Genomic DNA, 22,252 nt, shown 5'->3' on the forward strand with positions numbered 1-22,252 from the left:
AGACTCCATGAGACGCAACCTCAGAGGGAGAGAAAGCGTTACAAAGGGAATGCTAACACACGATGAGCCTTCAGGGTCCTGGGCTAAATGATTAGGAACCAGTCACAACTGGAGCGTGGTACCACTTACGTGATGTCACATATCTATACCCTATATCCCACGAGTTAAAGGCAGTGCTAGGAATTGAACCCAGGGCTTTGTGCACCCATTCAGCCTACGGAGCTATGGTGCCCAGCCAAGAGTGGTTTTGTTATCTGTATGTTACCTCATCCAAAATCCACAAATATTAAAGGGGAAATTCTAGAAATAAACAATTCACCTCACTTTACGTCACTATGGTATTACATCATCTCAAGGAGCCTGGTGGCTGTGGTAGAGTAAGTTTGGAGTTTTAATTTACAAAAGGAATGTGTGTCCAACTGTGCACACGTGGAGGTCGGTACATGACTGTACTGAGCATTACTGGCACACCAAGTCCATCTTTTTAAAGGTTTTGGAGACTGACCTCAGATGACTTCCCCAACATCCCCCAAACTTGCTATGTATTGGGAGAGTAACTTTGGATCTCCCAAGTGTTGGGGTCAAATGCACGTGCCACATTTATTACTGCTGGGGTCATATGCACATGCCACATTTATTACTGCTGGGGTCATATGTACGTGCCACATTTATTACTGCTGGGGTCATATGCACGTGCCACATTTATTTATTTATTTATTTATTTATTTATTTATTTATTTATTTATTTATTGGAGCTGGGGACCGAACCCAGGGCCTTGCGTTTGCTAGGCAAGCGCTCTACCACTGAGCCAAATCCCCAACGCCACGTGCCACATTTATTACTGCTGGTTCTCTGGGTTTCCACTGGGAGGTTGGGTAGGTAGAGCACCTTAGTAGTATGTAGCAGGAAGGAATGCTGCCACTCTCTCAGAGCCACCCTCCCTGGGTCCTACCTTCGATGGGGTACTTTACTGGAGGCTTGATTTCAGGTTATTTTCTCATCCCTGACCCTGCATGCCAGGGGCTAACCCTGACGATCAAAGACACCCCCTCTAAGGTACAGCCAGCGGTGTGTACTGAATGTGTGAGCCACTAGAACTTGGGACTCCCGCTGAGCATACCGCTGTGGGCATGCGACGGGATTTCTAGGTCTCCTACCCACCTAATGCAACAGAACCTCACAGTAGCCAGCACAGAAAACATTGCTTTATTAACTGAATTTGCCAACACACGAGGAGTGCTGTGGGCTCCTTAGACACAGACCCTGGTGGGGGCTGCGATCCAGATGCCCTTGTGAGTGAGCAGGACAGGACAGGGCCGGAAACTATGCAGCAGCAGCAGCAGCAACAACACAGTCATGCAGGGCACAGTGGGCACTGGCCACGCGGGGTGACCGAACATTCTATTGCTCGTTAAGGGTCGCGAACGAGGACAATGTACAAAAAGGAGAAATAGGTCTTTGCGGTAATGAAAAATACATTTTTTTCTCTACAAAGAAATCTTCTCTAATACAAGAAAATAAATATTGCAACATAAGCCAAAAATAATTTAAAATTGCTCTTTTCAATATATTTTCAATATTTCTCTTGTATATTAACAAATGGCACATCACTTTCTTTGAAACAAAGACAGAAGGTATCTCCTCCTGTGACATTCATAGGACCCTCCCCACCGCCACCCCCAATCGATTTGGATGGAGCACAAGCGTGCATCCTTGAGAGAAGGCGGCAGGAAGTGGCTTAAAGAACGACCAAAGGTCCCCCGACTCCAACACCTCTGGCTCCTCGGCCAATGTGGCCAGCTGGGCCAAGGGCACGGGAGAGTAGCCTCCTCAAGGACCTTACTACAGAGATCACATATTGTTACGCAGAGCTTCAGGCATGGGCACAGGTTGACCTTATGTGGCAATGGTGAGGAAACCCAAAGTCTAACCTGCTGCCAATGTTCCTGTAGAATCAGGCAGTTGAGTCTCCAAAAAACCCAGCAAGTCCCATAGGGTATCCATGCACTGCACATACATCTGCACAGCACTCTGACACACACACACACACACACACACACACACACACACACACACACACACACACGCGCGCGCGCATGCACACACATATGCACACACACGCGCACGCGCGCACACACATATGCATGCGCACATGCATATTCATGCACGCACGCACATGCATATTCATGCACGCACGCACACACATGCACACACACATGCACACACACATACACATTATGTACACACACACATATGCACACACACACACACACACTCACTCACTCACTCACTCTCCCTCTCTCCAATACCTCTGCCCAGGAACCTGGGTGGCTGGCTTCTCCAACAAACCTGAGGCCCTTACATTGCAAAGACTCACTCTCATGCCATTCGCAAAGTCAGAGCCCATTTAATAAAGTAAACGAGCATTCTATCTTTCTTTTCTTTACTTGTTTCAAAATACACTTATGATACAGAAAAATACTTTCCTTGCACATTAGCCTGTGATGAGGAAATGAGGTGGAAGGGGTACATTAGCCAGAACGAGTCACAGAGTCCTTTCTCCCTCCCTAAGGAGGGGTAGTGGATGAGGGCAAGAGTGGGCATTGCCTCTGGCCTGGAAAAAAGTGCCTTGGTCGTATTTGTGGCAAAGCCATCTACACCGTAGACAGTGAGGCCTGGGAGGAACTAAAGAGGGGCTGTGGGACATCCTCATCCTCCCCGTGGCCTGATGGACATTTCACAGGTGGAGAGCTGCCGGATGAAGACTGCCTTAGGGCTTGGCCTAGTGAAGGGGTCTGCTAACCAGCCATTATCACAGACAACTGGGCTTCTGTGGCACAGAGCCTGGTGGGACAGAGCGGTCAGGACATCCCCTTCCTTGCCCTGCAGCATTTGGTGGTTCTTTAAGCCCCCATGCCCTTCGTGTCCCGCAGGTCAGACCACCAGGCAGTCCAGCAGATGAGATTGAGACCCGAAGTGACCCAAAGCACAAGGGTAAGGAAGGTCTGTTCGAAGGCAGTAAACAAGAGACAGGTGGGGACACCGACGCCGACACTGAGCAGTCAATACTACCAAGACGGGAAGGCAGACTAAGTCTATGTGGTAGCTGATGCCATCCGGATGCCCAGGATCCTTGGAGCCCACCCACCCCACGCCCTCAGAGTCCATTTGGATAAGACATGTTTGTCCAATCCCCAAACTGAAGTCATTGTCTTGGTTTCTGATTTTGCTCAAAACTCACTGTCGTACCTTGATAATTTTGGAGTCGAGGTGGGTGAAGGTCCCGTGTATTTGCTCTTTGCGTATCTATGTGGTGGCGATGGGGGAACCACGCTGGATTCACAGTCAGGATTCTCCCACCCCCTCAGAAGGGGGAGGGAGTCCTCAAAGTTTAGGACCACACTCACAGCGGCTCAGCCCAGGGACCGTAAACCAACAACAGCAGCAGCGGCGGCGGCGGCGCTAGCAGCAGCAACAGCAGTGCAGCTCCTCCGAGGCCTTGGGCTCTTCTCTGTAGGTGTGTTTCTCTGTAGGTGTGTACGCCGTAACCAAGTATCTGAACTTCGTTGCTAACCAATTCCTTTGAGAAGGGAGTTCAAGTCGACAGTTTCAGGTCCGGGCTGTGCTGTGTATTAATGGTCAAAAGATTCTTTGGCATTCTCAGAATGATTCGACTGGTTCACTGGACTTTTGCAAGGTTCTGTTTGGAGAAGTTCTGGCTTTACCAGTGGCGGAAGTGACCCAAGAGTAATTCATAAAAGAAAAAAAAAAATGTTTTCACGGAATTCCTTTGTTCCCTGAGCTATCTATCACCCTGGGGCCACTCCATCAAAACTCTTCAGAACTACCTGGGGGCTTGGAGGAAGGGGGGATTTGAAGAGGAGAAGGAAGAGGGGGGTACAGTAGGGAGGGAAAGGGGGGTTAAGGCGTTAAGGGACAAGGGAATACAGGAAGATCCAGCAACAATTCAACCAGCCCCAGCAGGCCAACAGTGGCCTGCCCTGGGCCCCGGGATCCCACTACACTTGTTGGAAGGATGTTTCCAGAAGGAAACCATTGAGGAAGCTCATCTCTTAGCAGGATCAGGAAACTTCAAAAGGCAAACGGTCTGGTCTGGCCGGCTCTATATGGAGACAGCAAGACTGTGGCCAAGACTGGCCCCAAAGGAAGAAAGGAAGTTAAAGCCCCAGAGTGATTCTCTGCAGTGGGCTGATCTGAGCCCCAAGTCCCGGGCTGGGCACTGGCCCTCCCTTGGAGCCCTCCACCTGTACAGGGGGAGGACCGTTTGGGGAGTCCCCTGAGTAAAGAACACAGCTCAGAAAGGTTTCTGGGAACCTTTCCCAGAGCTGCTTACGCTGGACACTGGCAGGGACAGAGCAGCAAGGGAGGGGGGTTTCGGGCAGGTGGGCGGGCCTCAGATGTTGTGAGCTATTCAGGAGCCAGCGGGCCCCCTGCACCCCCTCAGTGCTTTCTCATAGAAACTCGTTGTGCTTGTGACAGTGAATAGACTGGCTGGGTATCATTTGTTATACTTCCTTAGGGATCAGTGGAGTGCAGCAGGACACCCCCACCCACCCACCCAAAATGGACCCCAATGCAATCTTGGGGAGACGAGGCGGGGCGGGCCCCGAGATGGCCCATCTGCCACAAAATAATGCCCAAACGACAGTCTGTGTCACCCAATGGCAGTGGGCAGGAGCCCTGAGCTCTCTCCCTCACCTCGTCTACATCAAGCCAGAAGCCCGGCGATGTTGCATGGGCTGGGACAGGGGTGGCACGTAGAACCTGGTCTAGTCCCTGTAGCCAGGGCCACGGGAGGAACCCTAATGTCCTAGGCCAGCACAGAGGAAAGACAACGGAGTGGAATTCAGAACTCTCTCTATATTAAAAATAAAACCACGACAGAGTGGTGGGTCTGAGACACTCAGCAGTTGGAAATGGCAGTTGTGGTTGGGCTGAGGCCTTGTAGGGGACCAGAGTAGGGCCTGGGTGAGTTAGGAGGCCAGCACCCCCATGCGAACCACCTCCTCTGCTCCTGCCTCCCTGGAAGCCCGTTGTACCCCCCTGTTCTCTGCCTCTACATCAGAATCGCTCATCTCCTCATCAGAGAAGTAGCCGTCAGCCTCGGTGTCGAAATGCAGGCTGACCTTTGGCCTCTCGGCCACCGTAGACGGCAGTCCTGTCCCAGCATCAGACCTAGCACCCGGAGATTTCCGACTGACCTTCATCTCTCGGGGTGGCCGGAGCCTGCCCAAGGGTTTGGGGCTCACTGTAGGGCCAGGCACTTGGACATTCAAGTCGGAAGCCGCGGGGACTGTCTCGTCCAGGATCTCGGAGGCCAGTGTTGGAGGACTTTCCAGTGTTGCTGGGACAGGACAGTCCCCAGCTGCAGGGCTGGACGGCAAATGAGAAGACGTCCTCCGTGGTGGCTTCCTCGCGGGTGGTCCTTGCGTGCCCTTGCCGTCCTGGGCCCAGGCCTTCTTGGCTGGCTTTTCTGGAGTGGTCCGTGCACTGGGCCCATCCTGCAGCGGGGGTGGTTTCTTCTTGGCAGGCAGGCGAGTGCGGCCTCGGGCCTTCCTGGCAGGGTCGCCGGGTCGTAGCGAGGGGTCCCTCATGAAGCTGAGCAGTGTTTCCTCATCTTGTAGCAATTCCTCTGACAGCAGACCCGGAGCAGGATCCTCCCGGTGCCCACTGTTCAAAGACCACTCGCTCATGGCCATGTCCTCGGCTGTGATCTGAACAGACTGTGCCAACCAGCTGTTGAAGAAAGTGCCATCGATGGGGAACGAGGTGGACAGACCTGATGAGTGGGAGAAAGGCAGGTGAGATGCTACAGGTGTGTGAGCTCAAGGTGACCAACCCACCCAGGCAAGCCATCCTGCTCTGTCTACGCATCCTACCAATGCCACCAAAGAGCAGGAGCCAGCCCCTGCTCACCAGGTTGACTGTCCCCAGGGCCAGCTATTTAAACTGTGGAGTGAGTAGAAAGGAAGAATTTCAAAGTGTCAGGAGCAAACAGGCCACCAGGGGGCACTGCATCTACAGTCTGTGCCTCCAGCAGCGCCCAGGAAACACCAGATAGAGAGATCTCCCTGAAACAGTTCTACTAAGATCTACTGTGGCACTGACTAGGGAACCTGATGTCACTTTTCTTGGACTCTGGGTGGCTCAAGAAAGGTCAGCTGGGGTTGAATAAACAGCAGGTTGGTGTGGCTGGGTTGAGGGGATAAGGCACAAGGGACAGTGAAGACTCTGGGTGGGTGGAACAGTCCTGCCCTCCCTCTCGGTCTGGTGCTGACTTCTAGGGACCTCTGGGAGGATCCAGCACCCTGGCCAGGGCAGGTCCTGAGCTAGCAGAACTCTATCCAGTGAAGTGAGGCTGAGCTGCTGTGGGCACCTGGAGGAGGAAGGGCCTAAGAGGCCCATCTCGGCCTCACACTGCTTGGCCCCCTTACTTACCCAGCTGCCCCAGCACAGACTCCGGCCCAGCCTTCATTTTTTCTTTCTTCTCAGGGCTGCTGCCCTTGGGACCCTCTCGGCCTTTCCTTTTTGAGTCATTCTTCTTGCCCTTTGATCTCCTCCCAGAAGGCTCTGTGTTAGAGAAGGGGAGTTAAACCTGAGCGGCTGCCTGGGGACTGTCCATCAAGTCTGCCAACCATGGTACCAAGGTTAGGGTCAGTGTGCCAGACACAGGGTCCACGGTTCTGTGAAGGATAGACGTAGGCACAAGAAGTCCTCGTGGGACCTGGACTTCAGTGTGACCTACAAACGCCACAGACCTTGGAGAGTTCTGGTGGGTGGGGAAGGATGCTCTGTGGACAGGATGCCAGGATAAGGAGCTGGATATAGGCCAGAAAGACATCATCTGAAGACAAAAGGCTTAGATTCTGGGCCTGCCACCATGGCCAAGCTCCTCAAGACCCCAGCTACCCAGCAGAGGCAGGGAAGCTTCTGGGAACAATGTCAAAAGAAGGTAGAGACGTGTTCTGAGCTCTTCACAGTCCCCAGAGCCTCTAATTAGACCTTGCCAATTAGTCTCCTTGCCTGTAACTCAGACCCCACGCCTGACATTCTCAGGCCCCCGGACCTTACATGTCTCACCTTGGTTACCCTACAGCCTCCTTAAGCACCCTCCCTCCCCCGAGTGCGTCCACTTCAGGCACTGAGGATGCAGTGATGATTTCTACCCCAGACAAGGAACTTGCAGGGTCCCCAGACTCTAGGTTGGGGTATAGACTCTCTGGTGTGTAGGATCCTGTGCCAGAGGTGCTTCCTTGAACACGGGCACTTTGTGTGGCCTAAGTGCAGAAAGGTTCCCCTCATCACCTCTACCCTTTCTACCACCACTGACTGCAGACGCTGGGGCTCCACTTTTTTTCTGTACTTGGGCAGGAGAGCTCTGGAGGCTTCATGACTGCCAGTTCCACAGTGCCATGACCTACTCTGACCTCTGCAATCAACACAGTAATTTTCTCTTCTCCTTTTTACCCCTCTTTGATTATGCTGGGTCAACTCCCGGCACCTGCATGGGTCAACACCCGGCATGGTGGTACTTGGCCATCTGTAACCCCCAGTTCCAGGGGTGATCTGATACGCTCTGCTGACCTTCACAGGCAGGCACCAGGGACACATGTAGCACACATACAGATATGCAGACAACACACACATAAAACAAATATGGGTAAGAAAACGGTTCTTCTAAGTCCAGGAGGGTCTCGAACTTTCTAAGCAGCGGTGCACAGCCTGGAACTCCTTATCCTCCTGCCTCTACCTCCCAAACGCTAGGATCAGATGTGTACCTACACGTCTGGTTTTAATGCTGGGGATCAAACCCAGGGAGGGCTTCGTGCAGACTAGGCAATCACCCTACCAAGTAAGCTACATTGCTCCCAGTTCCTCAGAGGCCAGAAGAGGGCGCTGGATGCCCTGGAACTGGAGGTATAGAAGTTGTGAGCTACCATGTGGTGCCAGCAATTGAAGCCATAGCCACTGGAAGAGCAGCCAGCACTCTTAATCCCTGAGCCTCTAAGACCCCTTCTTCTACAGGCGTGTACCACCACACTTGGCTTTAATGAATACTAGTAACCCCAAAGGTTAAATGGAGCAACTCGGCTACTGGCAGAAATGGGGGTAACCATTCACTCTTAACAGCAGCAGCCCAGTAGCTCTCACCTCCTCAACTCAAGCCCCAGAATGACCCATCAGCTGAGTCGGTAGTGGCAGGCACATCTCCAAAGCTTTCTCTACCTAGCCGTGTCTGCTGGGTATGTTCAACATCTGAGCGTAAATAACATTCCCGTGCCGTGTGTGCATGGGTGTGTGTGCGTTAAGCCTATTTTCCTTAACTAGCCCCGTTAACTAACCAATTCGGTCAGTGTCAAGACCTTTGCTCCTGGTTTCTCCATCTGCTAAATGCATGCTATGCACAGCTGATCAGAGCCTGAATTTCATCCCATGACACCACAGAGAGGGAGACCCAGCCTCATCCCCACACAGCTGCCTTCTGAGGACTGAACCCTTACTTATGTATATCAGGGTTTGTTGTGCGGAGGGGGGGATTTGAGGGGGAAGGAGGCATGGGCTGACCAGCTCCGGCCTGTCTTGAACCCAGCAGAGCCACGAAGATTGTGGGTCTGCACCTGTCCTTGTGCAAGCTAAGCCACCGTCGACAGAACTGGGCTATCCCAGGGCACCAGTGATGCCCCCAAGGGAAGAGGCTTGAGAAAGCCATAGTCCAAACTCTTGCTATCAGCATAGCCAGGGCCTTGACAGGTTCCCATATGGACCTGATAATGATTATAATGTCGGTGAGAAGGGACAGCGAAGGGCTCCGTGCTCTTCCAGGCCCCAAAGACACACCTTCCCAGCAGGGGGCGCTGTGCCTACCTCTGCAAAGATCTTGCTCAATGAGTTTCATCTGCAGATGGAATATCTGCTCCTGAAGCTTACAGATGGTGTGCTTCGTTCTCTCCCGCCTTGTCACCATGTAGCACAGGTTCCTCACCTGAGGAGACACAAGAGAGGTTTCTCATCTCACTTACTGCCAGCCATCTCAAGGGGGCTTCGCTGCTGGAAAGAGCAGTCTTTTGAACTCCCCTCTGCTTAAGACATTTGAGAATTCACTCCCAAACCCTGAGCGTGCAGGGTGTACCTGGTCTGGAACTGGCACACCCCTCTTCCTCTGTAACATCCGCCCCTTCCCAGTAAAGCAACTCTGCAGATACAACCGTCAGGGCAAAATCCAGTGCCTGCCCCCAAGGTATGCTGCAGCTTCAAATGAGCACGAAGTCGCAAGCAGAAGAACTTTCCCATGTCTTCCTGCTATCCCGGGACCTGAGCCAGGGTCCTCCACTCGGGCCAATGCTCCCATACCCACAGCAACGTGATACCTTACTTTATAAAGGACGGCAGCCCCTGACTCCCTGGGGCCAGCTGGGAAATGTCCCCACAGCAGGCTTTGAAGTCACCTGGTTTGGCCTAGAGGACGGGCACACCTTTTTCAGGTTGGCTGGCAGGATATGAAGTAGACCTGTCACTGCCTGTACAGGGAGCCACCATCCCCCAACAACTGCTCTCTCACACACTTCTGGAGCCTCACGACAGGCTCCAGCCCTGGAGTCGCTCCCTCAGTCTGGTCTGATATCACCTTCGGGCTCATGTGGAGTTTTCCAGAAATAGGGCCAGTTACCAACCACTGCTACTCAGTTTGAATCCCACTCCGACTCGAGCCTTTACCCAGTCCCCAGGTGGGCTTCAGGTCTTAGATTCTTCTGTTTATAAGCCTCCTGGGTTACCTTTAATTAAGAACCCCTCCTTCACGGGGTTGGGGATTTAGCTCAGTGGTAGAGCACTTGCCTAGCAAGTGCGAGGCCCTGGGTTCCGTCCTCAGCTCCAGAAAAAAAAACAAAAAAACAAAAAAGAACCCCTCCTTTTTTTTTTTTTTTTTTTTTTTTTTTTTTTTGGTTCTTTTTTTCGGAGCTGGGGACCGAACCCAGGGCCTTGCGCTTCCTAGGCAAGCGCTCTACCACTGAGCTAAATCCCCAACCCGAACCCCTCCTTCTTGGCACGACCCCATTCCTCCTAGCTCAAGGTAGTATGAGCAGATCTTTATCAGGTGTGGCCTTCCTTTCCTCTCTGAGACTACTTGTGAAGGAGATTCTAGACCCAGTGCAGTGGGCAGAAGCAACAGGAGGGATTTAATATGTTCTCTGCTGTGACAGTCCCTGTGATATGACCTGCACTGTCAACACCAGGCCACCGTGGTCCACCCACTACTGACCCCAGCTTTACCAATTCCCATGTCCAGCCCCTTCCTCAAGGGGTAGCCCTGGATTTTGACCATTGCTAGCAGCCTGTGAACCTCTTACCATGACGCAGTCAATCAACCTCCTCTCCACACTGCTCTCTTCCTCCTGCACTTCAGCCTAGTTCTGTGCTTTCCTATGTTCTGGGATAAATGTGTAGAAAGCAACAGGGCCAGTGTTTCTCTCTTCCCAAGGCTTACCATCCTGGGAAGTACTCCCAGGACCAGGTGGTCCTAACTGAGACACCTAAGCCCAGCAGGAGGTCTACCAGGACCCGTGGTGACAGTGTACTGGAAACAGGCACAGGCAGCAGGGGTGGGTTGGGTTGGGGGTGTGTGTGAGCAGGCACCGTGCCCTCTGGGCAAAGAGGAGTAATGGAGGAATCAAGGCTGAAAACTGGACTCTCCCCACGACCTGCTCTCTGGGCCCACACCCACAACCAACCTATCAGTACAGTTACACCAGTCTCTCCCTGTGACAGACACCAGCTCTCTTCACAGCCTGCTTCCGCCCTGCCCCATCCCCCATCCCATCCCAGGGACAGTAAAAACCATCCCACAGCAATGCTCTTGAAATGCAAATCAGACCACTTCCTGGTGGCCTTACACCTTCCAGGGCCTCTATATGGGTGGAATTCCTCAAGATTTCCTGCTGGGAACCTCAGAATGGGACCCAAGGTCTCAGAAGATAAAATTAGCCAAGATGAAGTCATCCCCTGTTGGGGTGGGCCCTTTCTCCATTATGACTGAATGAAGACAAAGGCCTGGAGAATGGAGTGCTGACTGATACAGAGTGACTGTGTCCACCAGCCAAGTGCTGTTAAGGATTTGGCGAGGGACCCCAATATAGGGACCAACAGGGAGGCAGATGGCAAGGTCAAAAAAGGGCAGGATCTGCTCCCCACTGTTCCTCTCCATCCTTCGGAGGGCAGCAGGATGAGGCTACCACATACTCATCTCTCTGGCCACCCTCTTGGCTCTCACACATGGTCCATTCAGTCTTTGAAATAACTCTTATAGCAAGAACCACAACCATGTCCTGCAGGGCCTAATAGTCAGCACGGTTGCTAGGGGACATGAGCTGGCATTTGCAGGCTGATGTCCACTACTGCAATTTTTCTGTCAGCCGTGAATAACTCTGGACGCTGTGGTAGCCGTGCCCATCCACGCCGCCTGCCAAGGTCCAGGCCTGCGGCTGAAATTTGTAGGAAAGCATATCTTTTGGGTTGGCCGTAAAATTGATTTCATGCTGGTGGCAATCCTGCTCCTGAACCATTAGGGAAGATGCCCATGCTGGAGCACCAGGCCTTACGGCTCTGTAAAGCCCACTCTTGGAATATAAGGCTTCCCCTCTCTTCTAAGAGCTGAACTGCTTATGGGGGTAACGGAAATAAAAAAAAAAATCAACCTTCAATGTGCTAGGGAAGGGGTTAGTGTCCTTATCATTCCAACACTTGAGAGGGTGAGGCTAGCCTGGGCTACAGGGTGAGAAGGAGCCTCAAACAACACAACTAAAAGTGGAGGCCACTGTCCCTGTATGACCCCTAGCCCTGACCCTGACCCCAAGGTCAGCTGGATCCTTACTTCTAGTTCATGGAAAAGGAAATAGAAAGTCACCAGTTGTGGGGGAGGCCAGATCAGTACAGAGCCAGACCACCCAAGGCCTCTAACTCCAGCCTTGTCCTGCCCCTTGACTACAGGAGCAGAACCAAGCTGGCCTGGTGCCTAGTCAAAAGTGGAGTACTCTCGGCTATTGGCCCCAGGCCATGGTTAGAGACTGGGCCTGCAGGCCAGGCCACTGTCACTATGGGGCCTTGTAGAGAAGACTGTCCCACCCCACAGAGTACTTGGTGCTTTCCAGTGGTCTAAGTCACCGACATGTAGCTCTCAGAGGGACTGAGGCTGGGCTTCTGGTGCTGGGTCTCATTGCTATCTCTGATAGCTTTCTTCTTCAGTCTCCCAAAATCCCTCCCCCACCCAACACACACACACACACACACACACACACACACACACACACACACACACACACACACACACACACACATCTCCCTCAGACCCACACAGACCACCAGAGAACAAGCCACAGTTCTGTCCCAATCCCTAAAACAAAGATGAAAGTGTATGTGGCTTGGTCACCCAGGCCAGGCCTGGAAATGCCTCTGTAGGGCAATGTCTGGCTGGTGTGTGTCATCTATCCTGATCCCTGTCCTCTGCCTGCCTGGCAGCCCATGGGAATCACATCCTCCACCACCCACCCCTGCCCACCCAGTTCTGGCCAGCACAAGCATGCCTGGTAACTAGACAACCTCTGCCACCACCACCCCCGCCCAACCCCTAGGTTTCCTCTGTCTAAAGCTCCCAAGAGACTTCATAGAGTCCCAAGTAGGCTCTCACACCTTGTAATGGTCTATCCATGCTCAGCCCAGGGAGTGGCATTATGAAGGTATGGCCCTGTTGGAGTAGGTTGTCACTGTGGGTGTGGGCTTTAAGACCCTCATCCTAGCAGTCTGGAAGCCCGTCTTCTCCTAGCAGCCTTCAGATGAAGATGGAGAAATCTGCCTGCACCATGCCTGCCTGGACACTGCCTTGATGATACTGGACTGAACCTCTGAACCTGTAAAGCCAGCCCCAATTAAATGTTGTCCTTGTAAGAATTGCCATGGTCATGGTGTCTGTTCCCAGCAGTAAAACCCTAACTAGATGCTCAGATGGGTGTCAGCTGTCCTTGGAGGGGTGTGTGGCTGCCCTATATACCCTGAGCCTTTGGTGCCTACCCAGGCAGCTTGCTGGCATAGCAACATTTGCCAGCCTCAGATAGTGGCCCCTGTCCTAGCTGACGTCGGGGTTGGGAGGATGGAGGAATGATAAGAGAATGCACTTTCTCCGGAAAACCTACAAAACTACAAACAGCCAGTGCTGCTTTTCTTGAGGCCCACCCCCACCCAAGTTCAGCCAGAGGAGACAAGTTTCTCTAAAGCTTCTTCCTGTCAATCATTCGACCATCTGGAGCCCAGTGGGGATGGACCTGATTCTTGGGGCAGCAAAGGTCTTTCTCACTTAGCCTTTAGGAAGTTAAGTTACGTGCAAGCCACACACCGGGGCTGACTTACACAGAGCATGAGGTAACATCTGATGAGTCCTCTGGGAAGGAAGCGAACAAGAGGACTGAAGACCTGGGGGGCGGGGACTTGGGGAGGCTGAGCTGCCCTCCCGCCTCCCAAGTGTTGGCTACATCATAGCCAGCTTTTCCCTCTGCCATGCTGAACCTGAGGCATGTGATTCTGAATGACCTTTCCTTCACTTTCTGGCCATCAGGGTCATTTCTTCCTTGCCCAGGCCCAAGGGCAGATGTTAGCAAGTGTGTGTGTGTGTTGGGGGGGGGGGTGTCAGGCGGCTGAGTGTAGCTCCCTTCATGGCACATCACCTGCTGGGATACCCCAACCATTTTACAGACCGGCTCACTGAGGCCCAGATGCAAAAAAGAGCAGCCAATTCCAAAGACCCTCTGAGGCCTCCAATCAGGACTGTTTAACACAGCCCCAGAAGGGATGACACGTCCACTGGGTCTGTGAAGGATACCGACATGATCCTACAATTCTCTGAACTCTAGAATTCAACGCTCAGAAAGGAGATGACGGAGCGGCTCCTGGGTTCAGAGGACTGGTCTATGATCTAGACACGTTCACCTTCCTCAGCCCCACACAGACCACCAGAGAACAAGCCACAGTTCTGTCCCCGATTCCTAAAACAAAGATGAAAGTGTATGTGGCTTGGTCACCCAGGCCAGGCCTGGGAACGCCTCTGTGGGGCAATGTCTGTCTGGTGTGTGTCATCTGACCCGATCCCTGTTCTCTGCCTGCCTGGCAGCCTATGGGAATCACATCCTGCACCACTCACCCCTGCCTACCCAGTTCTGGCCAGCACAAGCATGCCTGGTAACTAGATAACCCCACAATCCCAATCCCTACTTCTTTTTTTTTTTTTTTTCTGGAGCTGGGGACCGAACCCAGGGCCTTGCGCCTAGCAAGCGCTCTACCACTGAGCTAAATCCCCAACCCCCCCAACCCCTATTCTTAATATGTCAGGACAGAGGTATTTTGGGTAACATTGGCTCCTTTAGTCTCAGTCACCATCTATAAAGGTCAGAAGGGAAACTGCAGGCAAGTGGGCTCCAGTAGCCTTGACTCCTGTCTCCACAGGTCACCTTCACCAAGACCTCTGAAATGGCTGGAACAAGAGAGACTCAAAGACTGAGTATGAGTATCTCTCCTCCCATTGTGCCTTCTAATCCTGTTAGCCTTTACCCTCCCCCTCCTCTTGGCTGTCCCTTCCACCCACCCCACCAGGGCTACTTACCCTCTCCAGGTCCTGCCGCAGGTGGGTGAAAAGCTTCAGGCGTCGATAAAGGACATCCTGCTCCTGCTGGGCCAGGTTGTCCACCTCGTCAGTCTTGGGCGTCAGCAGTGGCTGGTTGGCATTAGCTCTCCTCTTCAGCTTCCAGTACTGGTAGATGAAGTCCACCAGTGCCTCAGCCAGGTCTAGCCGTTCAGCCACCTCAGCTGGCTCCACCAGCTCATAGAAGTTTTCTTCCAGCTGCTGCAGCCGCTGCTTGCGTAGGGTCACCTTTTCCAGATCCTCAACGGCCTGGCTGGGCTCCACAGGCTCAGAACTAGGCTCACTTCGAGGGCCCCCATCACTGTGCTCCTGGCAAAGTGACTTGAACTTGACCTCGTCATTGTCGGCTAATATAGTCCGCATTTCCAGGCCTCGGTCGAAGGCGCAGGTAACGTGGAATGCTGTGAGGCAGGAAGGCGTGGAACACTGGAGAGAAGGGAAGGGCGCGTCAGGCATTAAAGGAGCGCTGGGCGCGGGCGGGCGGGGGGGGGGGGGTCTAAGCACCGAGGAACACACACAGTGCTGGGGAGACACTATGTAAAATGGCACAGGCTCCAACATTAAAGGAGAAACAGGAGCCCTGGGGCACCTGGAGAGGTGACAGCGAATTCCAAACATACTGAAGGAGCCAAGAATCAGAAGGTAATGTCCCCTTTGTGGGGACAAGAAGCACTGTCCTGTGGGCAAGTGACTTTGGGATTAGAGGACAGGGGTAAACGCCTGAAGAGGGTCACAGTCTCCTCTATTGCAACTGTCATCCAAGCCAGGAGTCTGTCCTGGTGCTACTCTCTGAGAGCACCTGGATCTCCACCTTCTCTTATCGAAGCAGGTAAAGGCTCTGACCATTCCTCCCAGCCCTCGATGGGGACTGGACCACTGGAACCTGTTCATCAACAGTGTACCCAACATCGGGTACCATCGCCACCTTGTCCAGAACCCTTCTGGAGGTCTAATAAATGGGGTGGAGGCACATTTGCAAGGATGACTGTGTTCTTGGGGAGATGAGAGGGACCAAGGAGAGCTTCTACCCCACAGCACAGACCAGAAGCCATACTGGCAAACCCTGCTTTGTGAAAGAAAGGAAGTTCACCCCCCCTTCATGTCTGAATCAGAGCCACTAGAGCTTACAGCTTCTTGTGGTTTCAATGCCTCAGGTGATCCTGATGATCACCAAGATGGGAGCCGCCATCACAGGTAGACCAGTAAGCCCCTGTATTAGGTCAGGAAGGCACATCTGCTGAGCTGGAGAGGAATTCAGATTTCTATTCCTCTCACATGTCAGGGTTCCAGTCTAAAAAGCCAATGAATCATCGAGCCCAGGGACACTTGCTCTGGTGGGGAAAGCCAAGTTCTTAGTATTCCACGGGTGGGGTCTGTCCCCATTCCTTGGAAGCCTGGGGACAATTGAATGTGGGTGAAGTACACAGGTGGACCTTGTTGTCCTAAGCCTCTAGGGTCCATCAGTGGTGTAGCCACAGGGGCTAGGTGGTGGTAAGAACTGGTATTTCAGGTACCTCGGTGCTTCTGTCTGGTAACACGGCAGTTCCGGGTAACAGAAGGAAGCAGGCCACATACCTGGATGCAGGTTCCCGTGCACTCCTTGCAGAGGCTGCAGGACAGGGCCCAGCGGCTGGCGGGAATATGTGAGATCTTGGTAATGGGCTCCATCTTCTCTGGACAGCCAATGCTGACCTGGGCAGAATACAGAGAGCTGCATCAGTCCCCAGGTGGGATCCAGTCACTCATAGCCAGATAGTGAGCAGACGGAGTTGTGGATTCAACTCACAAGTCCTAAGTCCTCTCTGTCTTCACACTTACAGAGCTGAAGGTCTGAGTTCCCAATCCTGGCCCAATCACGTACCTGTTCACTTGGAACCAGGCCCAGAGTGTGCATGTATGCGAATGTGGCTGGCTAGGAGAAGCATGTACCCGGGACTGTAGACTTTGAGACATGCAGGTGCATGTGTACATGTGTACGTTCATGTATGCCACGGCATAGGTGTGGAGGTAGAGGACAACTTGCAGGAGTAAGTTTCCCTGCCACTGCGTAGGTCCTGGGGACGGAGCTCAGTTTGTCAGGGTTGGCAGCAAAGATCTTTCCTGCTGAGCCACCTGGCTGGCCCTCAAGCATGGGGTCCTCAAGAGGTCAGTCTCTCTGCCATAACCAGGAGAAAGGGCACCGAAAAGCAGTCCTGGCCTTCAAGATGAAAATCTGACACAAATAACCCCTACCCCAGAAATGGCAAGGTGGGGGGATGGGGATTTAGCTCAGTGGTAGAGCGCTTGCCTAGGAAGCGCAAGGCCTTGGGTTCGGTCCCCAGCTCCGGAAAAAAAAAAGAACCAAAAAAAAAAAAAAAAAGGCAAGTGGACCCCAGTAGGAACCTCTGGATAAGGAACCAGGAAGGAAAGAGTCACGTGCTGACAGGGTCTCCTAGCCTGCTTCTAGGCATGGACAGCCCTGGACAGGCATCTCAATATAGAAGAACTGACCACAAAGCCTTAGTGAAGATGGCTACCATGGACCCAGCCTGCTGTCCACGGCCCCTCCAAGTCACAGGCTACCTCTGCAGCCACAGGAGCAGGCCCATTATCCAACTTCCTACTGCACTAGGGGATCAGCTGCCCTTTCGCTTGGTTTTGTGACAGGGTTATCATGTAGCCCAGGCTAGCATCAAATTCAAGTGGATGATGGCCTTGAACTCCTGATCTTCTACTCCCATCTCCCAAGTGCTGGATCTGCAGGCGTATGTTACCAAGGTTGGCTTCATTCTGATTTTAACCAGAACTTTGTTTTGATAGATTCCATAATCTGAGACTCAGCCCCCACCCCAACCCCTTTGCTTGACTAAGGTCTGGACCTCAAATTGTCCCTCCTGAATGTCCCAGTGCCTCAGAGTTGAAGACCAGACCTATGACCAGGTTCGCAGACAATGTTCCAAGTTATTCCTAGACCTGTCTGTGAGGGTTTGAATATGCTTGGCCCAGGGAGTGGCACTATTAGGTATGGCCTTGTTGGAGTAGGTGTGTCACTGTGGGTCTGGGCTATAAGACCCTCACCCTAGCTGCCTGGAAGCCAGGATTCTCTTGTCAGCCTTCAGATGAAGATGTAGAACTCTCAGCTCCTCCTGCACCATGCCTGCCTGGATGCTGCCATGCTCCCACCTTGATGATAATGGACTGAACTTCTGAACCTGTAAGCCAGCCCCAATTAAACGTTGTCCGTATTAAGAGTTGCCTTGGTCATGGTGTCTGTTCCCAGCATTAAAACCCTAACTGAGACACTGTCTGAGTCTTCATGGGAACCTAACAGACCCTTTTTTCCTATGTTCTGTCACCTAAATTCTGCTAGGTCCAACCCGAGCTCTCCACACAGCCCCTCCCTCTGAAATCTACACACCTCAGGAATCCACAGGGCACAGCTGACGTGTACCCACTTGGTCCCACTTCTGGTGGGCTTCAAGGCTCCTCCTCGCTTGGGGCAGAGCAGGCACTTAGGCTGGACTCCCAGGGCACAGGTCCGGCACAGCCAGCTGCCCGTAGGCACCTTGAGGATCCCGTAGCATGCCTGGGAACAGAGTGGGTAGTTATAGGTCAAGGGCATGTGTCTGCTCAGTGACTTGCCAATGGTGGCAATCTCTGTTCCTAGGCTACACTGAGTGGCACAGAGATTCCCTGAGGGTATACAATCCTATCCTCTGGGAAAAGTCAGGGCTGCTCTTGTCTGGAAGACCCAAGTTAGCCAGCGATTTCCAACTAGCACAGGCTCTAGGAAGAGCTCAACTGCTTCCCAAATTGCAAACTTGGTTCTAAACCTCCCAAGTCAAAAGTGCAAACCTTCAACTTTTTATATAGGATTCTCTGTGCTAATAGCGATGTCCCCATCCCACCATCACAGGTATGTAGGAGACACACATGGACCCCAAGTCCCTGCTTCTCAGCTCCCCAGGGTCTTTGTAGTTCAGCTGTAGCGGGCACATGTGCCTCAAAGTTGGGGGCCAAAGTGGGCCCCTGAATCCAAGTCAGGTCTTCTGGAAAGAAAGCCTAGAGATGCAGAGTACCTACAGCCTCAGGCCTCAAGATCTAGAAGGGAGATCTACGGGCTGGAGAGATGGCTCAGCAGTTAAGAGCATTTGCTTCAGGTCCTTGCACCCACGAGGTGGCTCACCACCATATTTAGTTCTAATAGCAGGTGATCCAATGTCCTCTCCTCTCTTCTCTGGGAATCACACACACACATTTATATACATGAGGCAAAAACTACCCATATACATAAGTTACTAAGATGATTTTTAAAAATAAAGAAAAGTTAACGGTGGGCTAGAGAGACGGCTCGGGAGCTAAAAGCACTTGCTGATCAGAGGACCTGAGTTCAGTTCCCAGCACCCACATCAGCTCACAACCACCTTCAACTTCAGCTCCAGAGGGATTGGCTGCCTCTGGCCTCCACAAGCATCCAGTCACACATGCACGCACCCCTCCCACACCCTTAAAAAAATAAAAATAACCTTAAAAAAGAAAAGCGACTAGCTCTGTTACAATAACAACAGTAAGAAACACTCCAAGCACAGATATACTGTATCTATTTCTTAGGTTTATGGGGGATAGAATATGGCCAGGCATAAATGTAGCCTTGAGGCCCACCACTCTGTGAGTTGGCTCTCTCCTTCTATCTTTATATGGGTACTAAATGCACATCACTACGCTTTTCTAAAAATATAAGTCCCTTTCCCCGCTGAGCCATCTCACAGGCTCAGCCTTACTAATTTTCACTAAGCAAAAAAACATCGTAAACAAGTGGCTTTTGTCTGGGGGCTGGGGGTGGTACTGGGGGTTGAACCCAAGGTCTCTTGAATACTGGGCAAGCACCCCACCACTTAGTCATCTCTGCCCTGACTGCTCGTACTTATTCGCAGTCTACAAAATGGGGCCCCGCAGAGAAGAACTTTGCCCTAAGCCTCGTACATTGTAAAAAGCAGAACCACGTTTTTTTTGAAACTAGGCAGCTTGGCTCTCTATCACTACCTGCTGCTGCTGTTTCCTTTGTAAGGTCAGGATGTGAGGAGCTGGGGGGGGTTAGTTCTCTGAGGAGGACCAGAGAGGGACAGACTACCCGAAGGACACTTGCTTAGATATGGCTGGCAGGACTGAGCCAAGCAGGCCATGGATGTCCCAAGTACTGCAAGGTCTGCCTCTAGCCCTCCGTAGGGATGTTGGTCTACTGTGCTCATCATGCTCCTGAAGCCAGGGCAACCAGCCTCAGCAGGGCTCAGGCAGCATGCGTGAGAGTGACAGGGTCCACCCACCTGGTGCACACAGACATTGCATTTGTCACAGAAGACCATCTCGTTCCCATCCTCGCCTTCAGGGGAGCGGCACACATCACAGACCACGTCCTCATCGTACTCGATGCCCAGCCCCTCCTGTGTCTCGATGGCCTGTGCCATATTCTGGTGGCACAACGTCTCTAGTTCCTCCAGAACACGCTCCAACGTCAGTTCGTCCAGCTCGGGTTTCTCTGTGGGCAGAATGACAGGGAACACAGTTAGCGGTTCAAGAGGCTTCTTGGCAATCAGGGCAAATGTTAGCAGTGGTGTCGTGGGGGAAGGCTCCATCCATCCATTTACAGTGGTGACATGGGCCTCAGTTCCATCAGGGACAACTGACCCACCCAATCTTACAGGTTCCTGCCCATCATGGCCATCTCACTGCCTACAGACTGCCCATGACCACTCACACACATGTGCATGCACGTACAATGTAGGGTGTCTCTGGGAGGCAGCTGGCTCCGTGAGGGATCTACTGCTTGCACTGTGTGGGTATTGTCTGTGGGTACACTCAGATAACGGCCAAGCTAGTCTTTCCTGGGACATGTCAACAGGCTTCATCTAGGAGACCCAGGCCTACTAACTGGATGCTCACTTCACGTGACATCGAGCCTGGTGAATTACATGCTATTTTTTACCTCTAACTGACAACTGTAGATACTGGGGAGGCAGAGACAAGGAGTCCCACACCTGTCAGTCACAGGCACTGGAGGTGCAGATACCCCTAGGGGCCAAGAAGAAGACCCTCCCTGACGGTTGCCATCATGTACCCAGTGCAGAAGGGTCACCTACCCATCTCCTTGAGCTCCGAGTTGAGAAGTTCCAACCAGTATGCATCAATTTCATCCAGGTCATAGCGGCTGCCTCCTGGCCAGTCAGGATGGGCACCCTCACCAAGTGTGGGGCTCTCTGGGGACATCAGTGTAGGGGGGCCTTTTAGTGGTGGGAGGATCCTGTGAAACCGAGAATGGCAGTGGTAAGAGAGGGCTCTTAGCTTGTTCTCCTCAGTCTGCCCGGCTGAGGAACTGGTGGCCCTGGGTAAGATGGATGATCTCACCCTGGGTGAGAAGATACTGATATCCCACAGCGCCCATCCCCTCATATCCATCCCCATTCCCATTTCTTTTCTTGTTGCCAGTCTGTCTTACAGACTCTACTGACTGTGGATCTACAGGGACAGTAGGGCTATAAGGCAGAGTGAGGTCCCTGTGGGGATGACATGTGGCCCTGGGCCGCCACAGTCGCATCTGCCTTGCCCAGTCGGGGCTATTCCCAACCTGAATCAGCCCTGCCTGGTCTGCAGGTGTCCCAAGTGCCATCCTAGGCAATGCCCTGTACCAGTTACTTGAGGACAAGTGAGATAGAGCCAGCTGGATTCTAGACCCTTTGGCATACCCCTCCAGGCTAGGACCAAAGACCGATTTCACGACTTCTTATTCCCTGGCCCCTCCTTATCAACACCCTATAGACATGTATCATGGTCCTGAGTTGAAGTCTGGCTGCTTTTCCCCGGAGTTTAAGCTCCACAGGGTTCTACTATAGAACCCAGGAGAGCGCTTTCTGGATCAGTCTATGGTCACTGTGACATGCTGGCCACACGTTGTCCCTCCCCATGGACCACACGGGCATCATGGTTCAGCTTGCCGCTCCGGCACGGTCACAGGTCCCACACCAGATCAGCCTTCCCCTGGGGACAGGGACCTGCTGCAGATACCAAAGCTCCACCCTCGAATGTCTGTGCCCTCGGGTTCCCACTCCTCAAACAGGGCACTACTAACACAAGCTGCCACAGGCATTTGGTGAGAGGATGGCAAGGATTAAGAAAGTGGGGTTGGGGATTTAGCTCAGTGGTAGAGCGCTTGCTAGAGCTTGCCTAGCAAGTGCAAGGCCCTGGGTTCGGTCCCCATCTCCGAAAAAAAGAAAAGAAAAAAAAAAAAAAGAAAGAAAGAAAGCTCTTAGCAAAGTGCTAGATAGGCGGGAGGAGTAGGCTGACTGTGTGTACAGTGTTAGAGCGCGTGTGTGTGTGTGTGTGTGTGTGTGTGTGTGTGTGTGTGTGTGTTGTGTGTAGATTGCTAGATGTCAATCACCCTTCTCCCAAAATGGAAAGATAAGAGGCATTTTGCCTCAGGTGGGTGGGGCCCTCTACGCATCTGTGTGCTGCTGCCCGTCAGATTCTGAGGCCAGTTCAAAATGCCAGGCCTTCCCATACCCACTGGTTGCCATGGT

At 52.6% G+C, this 22,252-nt stretch overlaps 1 protein-coding gene across 10 annotated transcripts in view; it reads right to left on the reverse strand.

The window, feature by feature from the left end:
- Window positions 1-1,186: 1,186 nt before the first annotated feature.
- The window catches only part of Jade2 (jade family PHD finger 2), a 48,943-nt gene continuing 27,877 nt past the window's right edge, over window positions 1,187-22,252 (reverse strand). For 5 of the 10 annotated variants that reach the window (XM_063268972.1, NM_001106998.3, XM_039085924.2 and 2 more), the window contains 8 exons: window positions 20,819-20,979; window positions 20,006-20,217; window positions 18,100-18,267; window positions 16,278-16,394; window positions 14,664-15,128; window positions 8,888-9,005; window positions 6,461-6,592; window positions 1,187-5,801 (listed from right to left, as the gene is read on the reverse strand). In XM_063268972.1, the coding sequence (XP_063125042.1) occupies window positions 4,996-5,801; window positions 6,461-6,592; window positions 8,888-9,005; window positions 14,664-15,128; window positions 16,278-16,394; window positions 18,100-18,267; window positions 20,006-20,217; window positions 20,819-20,979 (2,179 nt within the window). In that variant the 3' untranslated portion in view covers window positions 1,187-4,995. Of the gene's footprint in view, window positions 5,802-6,460; window positions 6,593-8,860; window positions 9,006-14,663; window positions 15,129-16,277; window positions 16,395-18,099; window positions 18,268-20,005; window positions 20,218-20,818; window positions 20,980-22,252 lie in introns of all 10 variants that reach the window. The other 5 variants (XM_006246254.5, XM_006246257.5, XM_017597252.3 and 2 more) reach the window with 1 other exon arrangement.

This window comes from Rattus norvegicus, chromosome 10, assembly GCF_036323735.1.
Source record: "Rattus norvegicus strain BN/NHsdMcwi chromosome 10, GRCr8, whole genome shotgun sequence".
In the NCBI taxonomy this organism is placed as follows: domain Eukaryota; kingdom Metazoa; phylum Chordata; class Mammalia; order Rodentia; family Muridae; genus Rattus; species Rattus norvegicus.